This window comes from Camelus ferus, chromosome 27, assembly GCF_009834535.1.
Source record: "Camelus ferus isolate YT-003-E chromosome 27, BCGSAC_Cfer_1.0, whole genome shotgun sequence".
In the NCBI taxonomy this organism is placed as follows: domain Eukaryota; kingdom Metazoa; phylum Chordata; class Mammalia; order Artiodactyla; family Camelidae; genus Camelus; species Camelus ferus.
Window position 1 is genome coordinate 3,513,251 of NC_045722.1, and position 15,279 is coordinate 3,528,529.

Consider the following 15,279-nt stretch of genomic DNA (forward strand, 5'->3'; position numbering starts at 1 on the left):
GCAGCTGTAAGGACTGAAGCCAGAGCGCCTTGTAGAACCGCGCTCGATACGTGGCAGCCGCCTGGAGGCGTACCTGCGTCCTCCCCTGCCCCTGCCTCGGAGAACTCCTGCTCTCTGGCCTGTCTGTTTAGGCCGCCTCGCTTTAAAGGCTCTCTGCGTGCAGTTCATAGACGTTTTCAGGAGGTTGTCGTCTGCCATTTCATTGAGCGCTGGGTCCAGAATTGTCACGTCTTCCTCTCTGCCTCTCGCTCTTCTACCAATTTCCCCATTAGGGTTATGACACAGTTCTAATGAATGCCTTCAGTTAAAACTGTGAGAGCAAACGAGTGATCTCCGCGGTGAAGGAAATTTTAGGTTCGTTTCAGGAGTGGACTTCTAACAGCAGAGTGGACCGAGTCCAGGCATACAAATGGAGGCTTCTGAGACGAGCAGGGCTTTGGCTCGCCGTGGCTTCACCTGTGCCATCCTGCCCGAGGTCTGCAGGCCGCCGTGGCATACCGCGCTGCGGGGAGGGCTGTAGCCAATGGATGCACTGCCCAAGCACTGTATCGTGGTGGCTTTGGAATTTTTGATTCGTGATTTTATGCTTTTGTAGTCAAATGAATTGATAAGATGGCAGATGGACTATAACTTAGCAAGGTGAGGAAGGTTGTCAGACTCCCTGGGTTATTGCCGAATACAGAGAGCGGACTTCACTTTGAGACTCCAGGGGAGGAAGTGGCTCTCAAGTCTCCTGCAGAGCTAGGGCACACCCAGCCCTGCAGTGAGGTCACGAAAGCCTGGGGCCTATGTTGGGAAACTAGGCACATCCGTGCCACACAAGTTATTTCATGTTTTTATCGAGTGGAAGAAGATGCTGCGGTTTTACCGTATGTGCGAAGTTTGGCAGATGTTGCATGCTGATCTCAGAATTAAGGAGAATGCCTTGGGTGCTCCAGTGTCCTTCTGTGAGATGTTTTATTCTCAGCTGTCACCTCCCTGTCCCTCGCCCACAACCATTGTAGTGACCAGAAAGCCTGCGTGCTCTGCAGTGGTGTGTCTTGAATAGTGCCCATTAGTTTTCAGTAGTTACCCCTGGCCTGCATGTTAGCCTTCAGTTTAATGGCCTTTTTTATGTTCACTCATTTTATTTTCTTTCCCATCGTGGTTTTGTTTATTTTTTTGTTTTCTGTTTTTTCTGTTCTCTTTTTTAAAACCGTCGTGGTTTGCCTGTCATTCCCCAATGTTTGCACATGACAAGATGTTGCCATCCCAACATTGCCTCCCACTTCACTGACCAGTGCCACTACTGACCATCTAGCACCAGCCGCGGCGGGACCACTGCCCTCAGCCCCGCGGGACGTCGTGGCCTCCCTGGTCTCTACCCGCTTCATCAAATTGACGTGGCGGACACCTGCGTCAGACCCGCCTGGGGACAGCCTCACCTACTCCGTCTTCTACGCCAAGGAGGGGGCTGCTAGGTAAGTGCTTGGAGGTCTGGGCCGGTCGGTTGCATCTTGTCCGCCCGAGCGCAGTCCTGCCCACCCTGGCTCTCAGCTGTGCAGAGTCTGTACCAACTCTCAGTCCAGGAAATATGATCACTGAGATGCATCTTTTCTAGTTTTAGGTCATTAAAATTGAATTCCCACCCAGCCTGCAGTCCTGTGGCTCTTTCCTGCCTTTCCAGGATGACGTGGGGAGAGGGCCCGTAGAGCTGTTTGGGTGGAGGAATTGTCATGTGACCAGGGCCACCTTTTTTTCATAAGACTGAGTCAGGCACAACCTGTAGAATATGCCTTACTTAGAACTTTCAAATTCTAGAGAAATTAAGGTAGATGTTAAAATCCCTTTAATGAAGACCTTCCTGCGTCCTGACACAGTGCGGGAGCAGCCCGGGGCCCTGACGCAGTGCGGGCTGCTGAGCCCGGGGCCCTGACGCAGTGCGGGCTGCTGAGCCCGGGGCCCTGATGCAGTGCGGGCTGCTGAGCTGGGGGCGGGGGTCTTCTTGATAACATAAGAGTACTTAGTGACTCATTGTCCTAAAACAGCATTTTTATTAAATTCCTCTCCATCTCCACCTCTTCCAGGAACTCACGTTGCCTCTCCAGTGCTTTTGGAGATTTTCCAGAGTCACCAGGCTGCTTTCCTCCACAGTCTACGTTTATGTTAGCTCTGCAGCCTTATTTTCCTTCCCACCCACCCCCGTTTAACTCGCTTTCTGGTGGAACCAGTCAAATTCCTGTCACTACGCAGCCTTTTTCGCCGGCGTGTTCTCTTTGGTCACTTCCAGCGTCCCCCTTTCTCAGCTAAATTCAGCTAATCTCTCTTGGCCCATGTTGAGCCCCGTGAAGCCCTCGTAAATCTTCCTCCACCTTTTTCGGCCCACACAGCTTTTCTCTCGTGCGTGTGTTTGTGCCGCGAGTCTTGGCACTTACTTGTGAAGACACATGAACTGATGCTACCTCAGTCATTGCTCGTCTGTTATTTTATGTGTGTTTGTGTTGTTTTCCCAACCAGATTATAAATTCTTTGGGGGGTACCGTGCTAACTTGCTAACTGTGTATTCCTGACATGTTGAGTAGATTCCTTCATTGTGCTGTTACTTCACACCTAAGTCAGAAGGCTGAAACACCCGTTTTGGTTAGGGCCCTAACCTAGCCCATGAAATGAAGCTTGTGTTTCTACTCAGGTGTTTACATTTGATATGTATTTGTATTTAATACCAGGCTGGCAAGTTCAGCGAGCACAGGCACCTAGATCGAGACTGCTTGGTTTAATGCTCTTGAGCTGTCTGAGTGACGTAATTTGAGCCAGATAGTTGGAGCTGCTCCCAGGGTAATGGAATGCTCATCTGAACACTGGGCTGGATGTTTTGGGGATGATGAAGATAAGGAAACATAGTTCTAAATGCAGAAGGGCAAGATGTTACCTCCAAGCAGTACCTGTGTTAAAATGTTTCCAGGAGACTTTCAAAGCTCCTTGCAGATTTCATGGGATTCCACAGAAGGGAAAAAGCATGGAGTAATTCCTCAGAAGCAAGCTTCTGTCTACCACAGGGCCTTTGCTCTTGTTGCTTCTACCAGAACTGTGTTTCCCTCCCAAATAACTGTCTGGCTTCTTGTCCATCATCCTCAGATGATCCCTCCCCAGGTCTTCCATGGCTGCTCTCCCATCCAAACCCCTTGGTCACTGTGACACACGGGGTCAATTGGTGGTTTGTTCCCAAGCCGACTGTTCAATTTTCAGGAAACTTTGCAAACCCGACGACATGACGTCGTAGCTCAAAACTGACTGTGGTGGGAGTATTTACAGTGACAAGGGCTGCAAACCTGGGCCAATGGTTAAACACTTACCAGGACACCCCTGTGTCATACCACCCTGTTTTATTTGGAGCTTTTGTTTCATGTTGTTTTTTCAGAACACGTAACACTCTGAAATTTTCTCTTTTTATTAACACATTTATTGTGTTTGCCTTGTTCAGTAGAGTTTCACCATCACCTGGAGCAGAGCCTAGCAGACAAGTAGCACTAAATAAATAGTTGTTAAATGAATAAATTAATTTCATCAGTGGAGAAATAATATTCAAGAAATCATTTTGAGATAATTAACCTCATTTAGTGGAAAGAATTAAAGTTATATTACTGTCTTACGTATAACCACAAATATAATAGCTGTATCAAGAGAGATTTTTAAAACTTATAAATGTATTAGAAGAAAATACAGAAACCATCTTTATCATTTGCATATGAAATGCCTTTTAAAGGAAGACAGAAAATTCAGAAGCCATATAGGAGAAATTGACAGAGTTTATTATATAACTGCAAAAGTCCATGTGAGAAAACCTAATAAATGAAATAAGATTATCAACTGATAGCAACTGGTAACATTTTAAAAAGGTCATATTGATACCCAATCTATATAAAGAACTCCTAAAAATCAGAAGTAAAAGATACCCCAAGAGGCAAATGGTACAAGTGGGTAATTCACAGAAGTTAGTGGAAAGCCCATTAAAGTTTAAAAAAAAAAGTTTCCACCATCACTAGCAACCTTGGAAGTACAAAATGTTGAGTTACCGTATTTCACATGGAAGGCTGGCAAAAGTGCTTGCTTTGGCAGCACATACGCTAAAAATAGTCAGGCTGGCAAAAATTTTAAGTTGATGATACCCAGTGTCAAGTGAGTTAAATGCTGAGATCAAATCCACTCTAGGCTCTTGGTGGCAGTATGATTAGAGGAGCCTTTGGAGAAGGTGATTTGACAGACTTTTAAAAAATCTTTTTAATGCAGATCTCCTTCAGTCCAGCAGTTGCATTTCTAGGTGTCCTGTAGATATACAGATACACATACGCATAGGATGCGCATAGAAATGTTTATTGAGCATTGTTTGTAAGAATGAAAAAGGGAAACAAAGTAAATGTCCTTTGGAGAAATGGGCGTATGATTAACGCATGTATATCCATAGGAAGTATGATGAGGAATTTTTAAAACGACTTATATCTGTGTAGTTTGATGTGTATATAAACGCCTAGACCAGTGATTCTCAGCCAGGGACAGTTTTATCCCCCATCTCCCATTAGACGTTTGACAGTGTCTGGTGACGTTTTTGGTTATCACAACTGAGATGGCAGGGGATGCTTACTGCCATCTAGGGAGTAGAAGGCAGAGATGCTGATAAACATCCTTACAGTGTACAGGATCGCACCCCCACTACCACAAAGAATTATCCTGCCCCGAATCTCAGCCGTGCCGAGGCCGAGAAAGCCTAAAGAGGAGGGACCTAGGGTGCTGCCGCAGCTAGGTCTCAGGTGGGGCAGATTTTAAGGAGGGAGACAAACTAGGACTTTTTTTTTTTTTTAACTATGTATCCATTTTTGTGTGTGTGTGTGGGAGGAGGTAATTAGGTTTACATACTTATTTTTAGAGGAGGTACTGGGGATCGAAACCAGGACCCTTGTACACGCTCAGCATGTGCTCTAACACTTGAGCTGTGCCCTCCCCCATATCCATTTGTTTTTAATGAATGTGTATCACTTATTAATGAATCATGGGTTGAAATAAGCAGTGATGCTTAATCAGTGAAGTTGGAATTGGAAAAAGTACAGATAAATTGGCAGGAGCAGGAGGACAAGACACATGTGTATGAGGAGATGTGAGGAGGAGCCTGGTTGATTTGTGTCCGTTGTTAGAAGGCTGGGAAAGGAAGACAGCTAACCTAACTGGCTCAGAGTTTCTGGTAGAAATTTAGTAAGAGATTATAATAAAGTGAAAGTTTGAAGGCAAATGTTGGAATATCAGTAAGAATTTGGACGTAATCAGTTAAGAAGGGACCACTTCACACTCCTGAGCAGGTGCACACTGTGGTTTTATTAAACAGCTTTTATTCGCAGTATTTGAGAGCATTACACGAGGTGAGGGGGGAGGAGGAATGGAGCCAGGAGACAAATCAGGTAAGAGTTACGTTGACCTGGGCATGTGGCAGGCCCGGATGAAGATGAGAGCAGTGACTCGGAGCAGACAGACCAAATCTGGGGAATATTTCAAAGGAAGATTCTTGGAGACTAAAAATTTCTGTCACTTCATTACTTTGAGAATATGATTTCTGAATAGAAGCGATGAAGGAGTAGAAATAACACTAAATCAAAGACTAGAGCCCTGTAACTTGTTTTAGAAACAAAATTTATTTAACCTTTATAAGCTTACATTTTTTTCATCTAAAAAGTGGAGGTAATAAATTTTCTTAACAGCTCAGTACACCACCACCCGCATTTACAAATTCCTCTACTCCCTGTGTTTGAGGATTCAACCACCAGGTGGCACTATGTACCCTGGTCCTGAGCTATGCAATTCTATTGGGTAGCCCAGTCTCCTGAAATTCCACAGGGTCCGTCCCCTGCCATTTCACCTATGAAGTGTTCACCTTTTTTTCAGTGCCCATAATATAAACAGCAGTATTTTCTATTAGCCATTAAATGGAGAGTACAGAGTAAGTTATTCCAAAAATAAACAGCATTTTAGAGTTGGACAAAGCCTTATGTATCTGTTAGTCTAATCCAGGAGTTGGCGAACTGTAGACCCTGGGCCAAATCAGACTTCTTAGGCCCAGGAGCTAAGAATAATTTTTACATGTTCAAACGGTCATATTGTAATAGGTTGTATAAATAACTGCAGTTGACCCTTGATCAATACGGGTATGAACTGCATGGGTCCACTCACCTGTGAATTTTTCTCAGTAAATACATAGGACAGGACTATACCATCCACAGCTCGTTGAATTCCCAGATGCAGAACCACAGGTATGAAGGGTCAGTAGTCAGCTGTAAAGTTATGCCAGGATTTTTTTTTTTTTTTTTTTTTTGAGAGTTCTGTTTTATTTGGCGGACATTTCTGAGGACTCAAACGCCTTCGAGCCCGGGATGACACCCCGGTCCCGATCACTCTGAGGGACTGCTTCTATACTGGGGCTTTTAACTGTTTAGACGGTGGGTAATGTTTTCCATTTTGCATCTTGGCCTGTAAATACTTACTATCAAACCCTTTAAGAAAAAGTTTGCCACCCTGGTCTCATTCTTTCATTTAATACTTGAAGAAACTGAAGCCGAGAAATAATTAGTGACTTGCCCACGGTCCCCTGGCAAGCTCGCAGTGTTCCCAGAGTTAGAACTGGGGCTCCTGACTTCTGGCCCAGCACGGTCTTAGTATGAAGTGTACCTTCCTCTTCCTCTTTTGACTCTTAGCTGACACATTCTGACCTAAGTTCCATCGTAACCTCACACACATATGAGTACTGTCCTTTATAACTCAGCCTGGATCTTTCCTGAAGTCAGAAGGTTTTTTCTAAGACAGACACTTGGTTCGGGGACCTCAGGCCAGTGCAGTGTTAGAGGCCCTTTCAGGTGCCAGATGTTTCATCTTGGGGAACCCGGCCGACTACTGGGTTTTTTCTTACGCTAATGCTTCTGTAGAAATTTGTTCTAGGTTTTCAGTTCCCTTCACTCATGCCTCCCGGTTTTTTCTTCTTTTACATAGGAAGAAACAAAAAGATCCGCATGATGTCATTACATGTGAGCTTCACACATCAGAAGGCCGCTCTCCGTCCCTTCGCTCAGCGCACATTTGTGATGCTGCTTCCCGGGGTGGGGTGGGGGTGGGGGCTTCTGCTGGTACCTCTTAGTGCTCGGGTGTGAGCGACGCCCTTTCACTTCCGTCTGAAGTGAAATAGTACCCCCCCCCCCGTCTTTCTCAGAGAGAGCTTGTTTAAGCTTCCACGTACAGCGAGCGGAACAGGCCTGATCTGTGCTCTGGTGGGGAGCTTTCAGCTTAGTGAGGTGCAAGCCGCCACACTTCCTTTTAGACGGAGCGTTTTGTTTGTGTCGGAAACCTCGCAGCGTGGGAAGTCGGTTGATCCCCGCCTCCTAAATCTCGTGCCTTAGAGCTGCAGCCCGAGGGAGTGCTGTGTGTGACACCTCCAGTGCCACCGAGCAGCGCCTTCCCAGCGGACCTGGCTGTAGACAGACAACCTCTGTCAATACAAAGTGGGCACTGCTTGGTTGGTTTGGGTTTTTTAAAAATAAAATAAGGTAGTTTAAAGAACTATAGAAAACTATTGAACACTTAAATCTCTGAAATGGAAATGTTCACCTGCAGTCAGACAAACTGGCATATGGTCATGTGAAACTAAACAAATTTTAATTTTCGTGATTTTTTTCAGAAAAAAATACCAGTATTTTAAAGTTAAGAACTTTAGTTCAACAGATGATTAGGTAATTTCAAGTAATTTTTTACACAGAGTAGTTTTGGGCCCTTTTATTACTCTCTCAAGGTAGATGTTAATCTTTCCTCACATAATTGGTAGTTCTTAAAGGCCTGCTATTTGTCTAAAACAAGCATTTTCCGTGACAATATTTGTTGAAAACAAATATAATCTGATTTTTATTATAGTGATTTGTATGATTTATATTACAGTAGACTGAGCATAATTACAGACCCAAATGTGGAAACATAGACCCCCAAAATAGAGCCTGGAAACTGCCTTTTTTAAAAACCCTGGATTACTGTTTTTATGTTTTCATCTCATAACACTAGACCACTAACTAGATTAATTTGTGCTGTTTGTATAAGATTTGTTAAACACTTTGTATTAGTTTTAGAAAATCATTCAAAAAGAGTATTTGTTTTAAGAAATTACAAAAAATCAAAGTCATGATTAGCTTATTTTATAGACTGGATTCATTTAAATTTTTAATGTTTTGTCCCCAGTTTTAAAAGTGATCATCTTTAATTTTCTTTTTATTGAGAGTCTTTTATCCAAAAGATACACAGCATTCTTAGATACTTTCTGTGGAAATTGGATCATACCTGTAATCACCTTCTGTTTGTCTTCCTGAGAATCACCACTTAAAACTCAGTGATTCCTAAAGCATCCAGAATTAGTGAGCAGCTGCCCATTTGAGATGGCACCGAGAAGACCCTTGTCTGTGTCTTCTGAAAGGAAGTTGTGATTAGATGCAGCAATGTCAGTAGCGTTTAAGCAAGAACGTCAGTGACTTGCCAGACACGTGTGGCATTGCCAGTGTCCGCAGCCTGTGCACTGTTCCACCCCCACCCAAATTCCTTTTCTGAGAGTTAATTTGACTTAAATTTGTTAACGTTTTGATGTCGTGTGGTATCTATAGGCATTGCGATGAAAATGAAACTGCACATTCTAGAAATATCCCTAATCCATGCTGCTTCCCAACCCCTCTTTATCCAAAGGGAACGTGTTGAGAACACCACTCGCCCAGGAGAGATGCAGGTAACCATTCAAAACCTGATGCCAGCGACTGTGTACGTCTTCAGAGTTACGGCTCAGAACAGGCACGGCCCCGGAGAGAGTTCAGCGCCGCTTCGCGTAGAAACGCAGCCTGAGGGTGAGTCCGCCGCCGCCCCGGGGGGGTGAGGGTGGGGGGGGGGGCTGCGCGCCCTCGAGGCGCCACCTACGTGGCCTTACGAACAGTTGCCCGAGAGCAAAGCAGTTCTCACCTAATAGCAGCAAATAGTGTAAGACAACATAATTCTGCTGACGGATGCTTGGATTTCACCGATCCTTTGTGAGAGTTCGCTCAGACGCCTTCTAGAACCTTCCCTCTGAACTCATCTAATATTGTGTCTCTACAAGTCTGAGGCACATTGTCACTTTCTATGAATATAACTCATTAGTTTTATGGCAGAGAAACCTTTGTCATCCTTATCTTCCCCACCCTGTCTCATGCAGTGCCTCACAAGCAAAGTAGGTATTTAACAGTTTTTGTCAGCGGGATTGCCCTGATCTTTATACAGACCACACTCTTGAGAATCTCTTCAAAGCTTTCCTTTGGATCTGTGGTCTTTGGGGCTAGATAATATTATTCTCAGTTACATTTCTTAAGATTTTCTCCAACTGAAATGAGTGCCAAATTGATTTATTTTATAAATGTCTTCTATGCCTTAAATTTGGGTTGTAAAAACTATGGGCCAGAAATTATAAGAAACAACCAAATCAGAATTAATGCTTTTCCAATGAGGATTTCTTCTAAATTTTACCATCTTTTCACAAACCACTGTTTTTCCTCCCAGTTTTTCTTTTACTGTTAACTGCACTAGTTTTTCTGTGTTAACAGACTTCCAGTAACAAAAATTTTTACTTCAGCTAGGGGGCATGTGAGTTACATTTATGGAAGCTACTGACCAGGGAACTAAACAGATTAGATGAATTTCCCAGTGAAACTCTGGAAATAATTCAGAGACTCTACCTGATGGGTGGGCTAAGCAAAGTCAAGAAGCTGTGGAACTTGACTGTCTCACGCTGCAGCCAATCACCCGTCAAACAGCTGTGGAGGACCTCCTCATCCAGACACGACACAAGCTATTAGAGAGGCAAGGGGTGAACAAGATAGGAATTCTCCCCCTAAAGAATGAGCAGTCAGGACAGGAGGCCACTGATCATTTTGGTGATAAAAGCTTAAAGATCAGGAGTCAAACCCAGGCAGGAACAGGAGGGCCATCAGAGTGTCACAGGGTTGGTTTAAGGAAGGTCTTGTGTTCTCACTACAGGGAAAGGACGTTGAATTTCACAGGTCCTGTGTTTAGAGAAGAGCAGAAACAATCTATTTCAAGCTCAGTTTTCCCCCATTACCTTTTGTGTGCGGGCATCATTCATGAGAGAGAACAAAGAACAGTTACTGTAAAAGGTCAAGCAAGTCAGGTTCCTAGGAAAGGATGAGACTGAAGGTTGGCCTTGAAGCATTTGACTTAAAGCAGGTGTTCCTGGGGAGGGAGGATGCTTGACCCAAATCCCCAAAATAGGATCAAATAATGCACATGCAAGATGAATCACGATACAAATGGAAAAGACCACTGGATTTGATTCAGTGCAAGGGTTCCATCCTGGGGCTACAAATCTTCTGAAGATACATAAAAATATTTATGGGGGGAAAAAGCATATGGCTTTCACTGTCACTTCAGAACTTACCAGTAGAACAGTTGAGAACCATTGGACAAACGGGGCATTGTCAGTTTAGAGATGAAAGATGAGATTTACTAAGTGCCTGCCATGTGCCATTCCTGCTGTACGAGGCAGCCAAGACGTAAGATGAGTAAGACTTGACTTCTGGCCCCAAGGAGCTTAGTCTGGTACCAGAGGCAATGGTGTGATGTTCTGTCATCACAAGGAAAGGAGGCCACACAGTCGTCCGTTCGGGGAGTTTGATTAAAAGAAAGTAACTAAAGAATATAGAGGGAAGGGACAGCAGGTTCTGGTGAGGGTGTTTTAGGGATGGAGAGCTACTGGTAACATGTTTTGGCAAAAGAGGAGTTAATGGAGAGAGATTTGCATTTTGTCTGGAGGTATTCAGCCTGTTGAGGGGAGGCGTAAGTGTTGGAGTCAGCCCTTGGAAAATATTTTACATTTTTAGCTTTACAAACGAACTTAAAATTTTTTCCATTTTTTTATGCCTCTGTACATATGAAAAGAATTTATTAGCGCCTTTTTTAGGATCATATTTGCCTATGTTTAGCCAATGAATATATTGAAAGTGATTTCAAGGGAATTTGTTCTGTTTTCCTTCCCCTTAAAAAGTTAGAGGAAAGTTTTCCGTAGCAGCAGAAGTGTGACAAATCCCACCTGTCAGGCTGCACAAAATATGCTCTTAACATTAAGTGAATAACATGATTCATGACTAAATAAAGCAAACAACTGTCAGAATAACCATATTCAGGTTTCTCTACGTTGGTAGCAAAACTAATCTTAAGCTGTGGTGCTGTTACTTAAGAAAACCAGTTTGTTTTACATTTTGTTAATTTTTTTCCCTTGCCTTCAATCTGATGGATGTCTGTTACAGACACCTGAGCACCAGAGAAATGGTTTTCAGATACAGAACATCCACCAGAGTGGAGGCGTAGCCACTGCCCAGGATTTGTGTGTCATTTGGGATTGGAACCTGTCAGTCAGACAAAAAGAATATTGTGAAAAAAAGGATGTGAGCTGTCATGGGATTTAGAGCTGGGCAGGCAGTCGGTGAACCAGTTGTGGAGTCTTCCAGTCACACACACCCCGTGAAGGCTGCTGTCACAATCCCCTAACTGGTCTTCTTGAGTCCACGTTTTAGAACCAGAAACTGCCTAACTCTTGGCTCCACCACTCACCCTCTTTCCTATCATCTGGGACTTTCTTAACCTCTCAGCCCCATCTGTTAATAGGGATCATAATAGTATCTGTCTCATTTGCTTTATAGTGCAAAGATTAAATAAGATGTAACTTAAATACATGTAAAGCACTTAATGCTGGACTGACTGCAAGCATTCAGTCAATAGGAGCTATTTTTTAAATTATTATTTGTCTAGTCTTGTTCCTTTAGTGTTTTTCTTCCATGCGTGGGTTCACATATTCTTTCTAAATGCAAATCTGGTCGTGTCTTGTCATGTTCCTGCTCAAACTTTTCAGTAATTAGCTAACACCCACAAGAGATAACCCAGACTCTTAGCAGGGCCTCGGAGGGTCTCCACTGTCTGGCTCCTGTCATCCATGGCAGCATTCTCTGTTCCCACATCCATTCTCTGTTGCAGCTTGAAGCACAAAACACTGTCTTCTCACCTGTCATCTCCATTGACTGGAATAATTTGCGCTAAGCTAGTGTCTGAGAAAACTTCATTCTTCCTGCTCCCCGGAAGTCTTCACCAAGCTTACAGAAGCAGAAGCGTGTACTCTCTTGATGCTGTTTTCATTACAGAAATTATTACCTAAGCTGTTAGCACTCACGACGTTCTTTGTAACCATTTATGTGTCTGACTTCCCTCTAGACTGGCAGTTCTTGGTGGGCAAGGCCTCTGTCCGTCATTCATTGCATCCCCACAGCCTGGCAATGGAAGCGTCTCTGTGTGTGACTGTTGCTTTTATGTGCTGCAGTCCCACTGCAAGACTAGGATCTTACAAACCATGAGAATTCTGCAATGTTCGCTTTTTTTTTTTTTTTAATAAATTTGAGAGACTTGACAGATCATTTCTGGGTTTGAGTCATAAAGAGGGAAGTCATTTAATTAGATACTATCCTAAAACCGCTTTCGTCTAGTCACTTGTTTTATTTTCAATTGTTTTTAAAACATGGCCAGTGTGATGTTATCGCTGAGACTGGTCACTGAGGGGGTACAGTAAATTTCATTTACATCTTTCTGTTTTGAAATTCTCTTTCTAGTTCAACTCCCGGGCCCAGCACCTAACATCCGAGCATATGCGACTTCACCTACTTCCGTCACTGTCACCTGGGAAACACCACTGTCTGGAAATGGGGAGATTCAGAACTACAAATTGTACTACATGGAAAAAGGGACTGATAGAGAACAGGTATCATATGAAGCTATTTTTAATGCATTGATCGGAATAGTAGAGTTGAAATGTATTTCCAAAACTCAGTACTTGCTTGTCTAGAAATCTGACAGGAAAAAAAAGATGTATAGGAAAAGAAGAATTGACTATATTTCTTGGTACCAAGATTTATTCTGTAGTTTTTGCCAGCAAGGGTCACTAAGCAAGCAATATTTCAGTAAATTACCAGTGTTTAGGATTCGTTTTGACTGTTAAATAGCATTCTATAAAAGGGATAAAAAATCTGCATTGTGTCAAATATAGAATTTGTATAATTAGTTCTTTATTTTGCAGCATTTCATTTGGCTTGAGTTGTGTGTATATAAAGTGTTTCATTTTATTCAAGGATGTTGATGTTTCAAGTCACTCCCACACCATTAATGGGTTGAAAAAATATACAGAGTATAGTTTCCGAGTGGTGGCCTACAATAAACACGGTCCTGGAGTCTCCACACAAGATGTTGCTGTTAGAACGTTTTCAGATGGTGAGTCTTTCTTCCTCTGGGAGCCCTGGTGGCGTAGTAGGAGTGTCACGGGATTGAGTCAAGAAGGTTCAGTTCAAATCCGGTTCTGGTTGTGTGACTTTGGTCAAGTCACTTCACATGTGTGAGCGTGTCTCCTTACATGTGAAGGGTAGATATGCCAACTTTGGGTTTGCAGTAAAGATCTGGTGAGAGCACACAGAACCAGTGCTTGGTACTAAATAGCTTCTTAGTGTCTTTATTTTTAGTAGGTACTTTTTTATGAATAAATATTATTGCCTGTTCCTAACACAGACCGTTCCAGGTCTGTTGGAAGGCTGGCTTTGCTCTACTTAGCAATCACATTTGCATGCCAGAGAGGTCTTTTAAATTCCTCAGTATTTTGTGACAGTTTGTTTCTCACCTGTGACTGAATTTCTAAGTTATTTGCTTATACCCATGACCTAAAGCAGTGGTTTTCAAAGTACATCTCGCCAGAGAGGTTGAGTAGGTCAAGACTAGCATTTTAAAAAAATACCTTTCTAGGGTAGAACAGAAAACAACAGTCCACTGCACTTAGTAAGTGTTTGTATTGTTTCCTGAAACTCAGCTAAATCCAAGTGTCACAAAAATGTCTTTTTCTAAAAAATGTATGTGTGTGTGTATATATATATATAGCCTTTGCGTTAGAGGCTGTAGTTTGACTCCTTTAAGCAAGTGGTCAGATACCACATCACTAATACAGAAGCAAACTGACATCATGGGATATGATGCGTCAAGAAAGACGTAACTTCACCTGTCTCACCTGTGTCGTATCCCTGCCAAAAATGCTACCTGCGAACCTGATCCTGATGAAACAACCAGACATACCCAAATCGATGGAAAGTCTGCAAAAAAGTAAATAAATAAACTGGCCTGAATTCTTAAAAAATATTAGTCTCATGAAGGAAAAAAAAAAAAGAGAGTCATTCTAGGATCTAGATTAAAGGAAATTAAAGACGCATGAAATAAAATTAAACATGCATGATCTTTGGCTCCTGAATCTGGGAGTAAAAACAGCTGTAAAGGACACTCTTGGTACAGTCACTGAATGTTAGGTTGGTGTGGTGTTAGGCAGAGTTAAATACTAGATTATTAGGTATAATAGATAATATTGTTATGTCAGAGTTTTGAACGTGGTCACTGTGTTACCATTGTGTTGGAGTATGTCCTTGTTCTCAGGAGATGCATGCTGTAGTGTTTAGCAGTGAGGTTCATGATGGCTGCACTTGTCTCTCAAGTGATTCGGAAGCAGTATGCAGACAGGGAAGTGTGTCTGTGTGGATATAGTGAGAGAGAATGGAGCAGATGTGGCAGAATGTTAACAACTGGTGAATCCGGGAAAAGTGTGTGGTGTTCATTGTATTATTCTTGCTGCTCTTTTCTGTGAGCTTGACAGAAAGTTGGGGAAAATAAATACAAACTATAGTTTGCTTAGCCACCTACAGAAGCCCATTGGTTAAAGCTTTCAAGAAAAGCCAAGGGGGAAAACGTTTAAGGCAGGCTTTTTGATCTGCACGTGAGCCAGCTTTTCCTGCATTAAGGGGGCTGGCATGCTGACTGCAGTGCCTGGCGTGGGAGCCGAGAGTGTCTCAGCACGGTGCTTCAGGGCAGCACTCTGGAGCAAGACAAACCTTGGTCCCTACGCCAGCTGAAAAAAATACCTGCCTTGAACCACATCTATAGTTCTCACTTATAACAATGGGACTAGTCGTAGAAACTCCTTCGAAGAATTGTTGTAAAGTGTCTGCCGTGTAGGAGTGTGCACCACACCTCAGCTGGTGGTGGAGGGCGAGGATGGTGATGGTCATGATGATAAACACAGCGACAACAGCTGTGCTGGTGCCCCTGCAACGGTCAGGTCCTCCACAGGGAGATGGCTGAAACCACCCCTGCACTTTGTTCAAAACGCAGGTGCCTCAGTCC

At 43.2% G+C, this 15,279-nt stretch overlaps 1 protein-coding gene across 7 annotated transcripts in view; it reads left to right on the forward strand.

The window, feature by feature from the left end:
• NEO1 (neogenin 1) overlaps positions 1–15,279 on the forward strand; it is a 160,894-nt gene that overhangs the window by 106,890 nt on the left and 38,725 nt on the right. For 5 of the 7 annotated variants that reach the window (XM_032469157.1, XM_032469160.1, XM_032469161.1 and 2 more), the window contains exons 8-11: positions 1,241–1,460; positions 8,731–8,885; positions 12,684–12,832; positions 13,200–13,338. In XM_032469157.1, the coding sequence (XP_032325048.1) occupies positions 1,241–1,460; positions 8,731–8,885; positions 12,684–12,832; positions 13,200–13,338 (663 nt within the window). The remainder of the gene's footprint in view (positions 1–1,240; positions 1,461–8,730; positions 8,886–12,683; positions 12,833–13,199; positions 13,339–15,279) is intronic. The other 2 variants (XM_032469159.1, XM_032469162.1) reach the window with 1 other exon arrangement.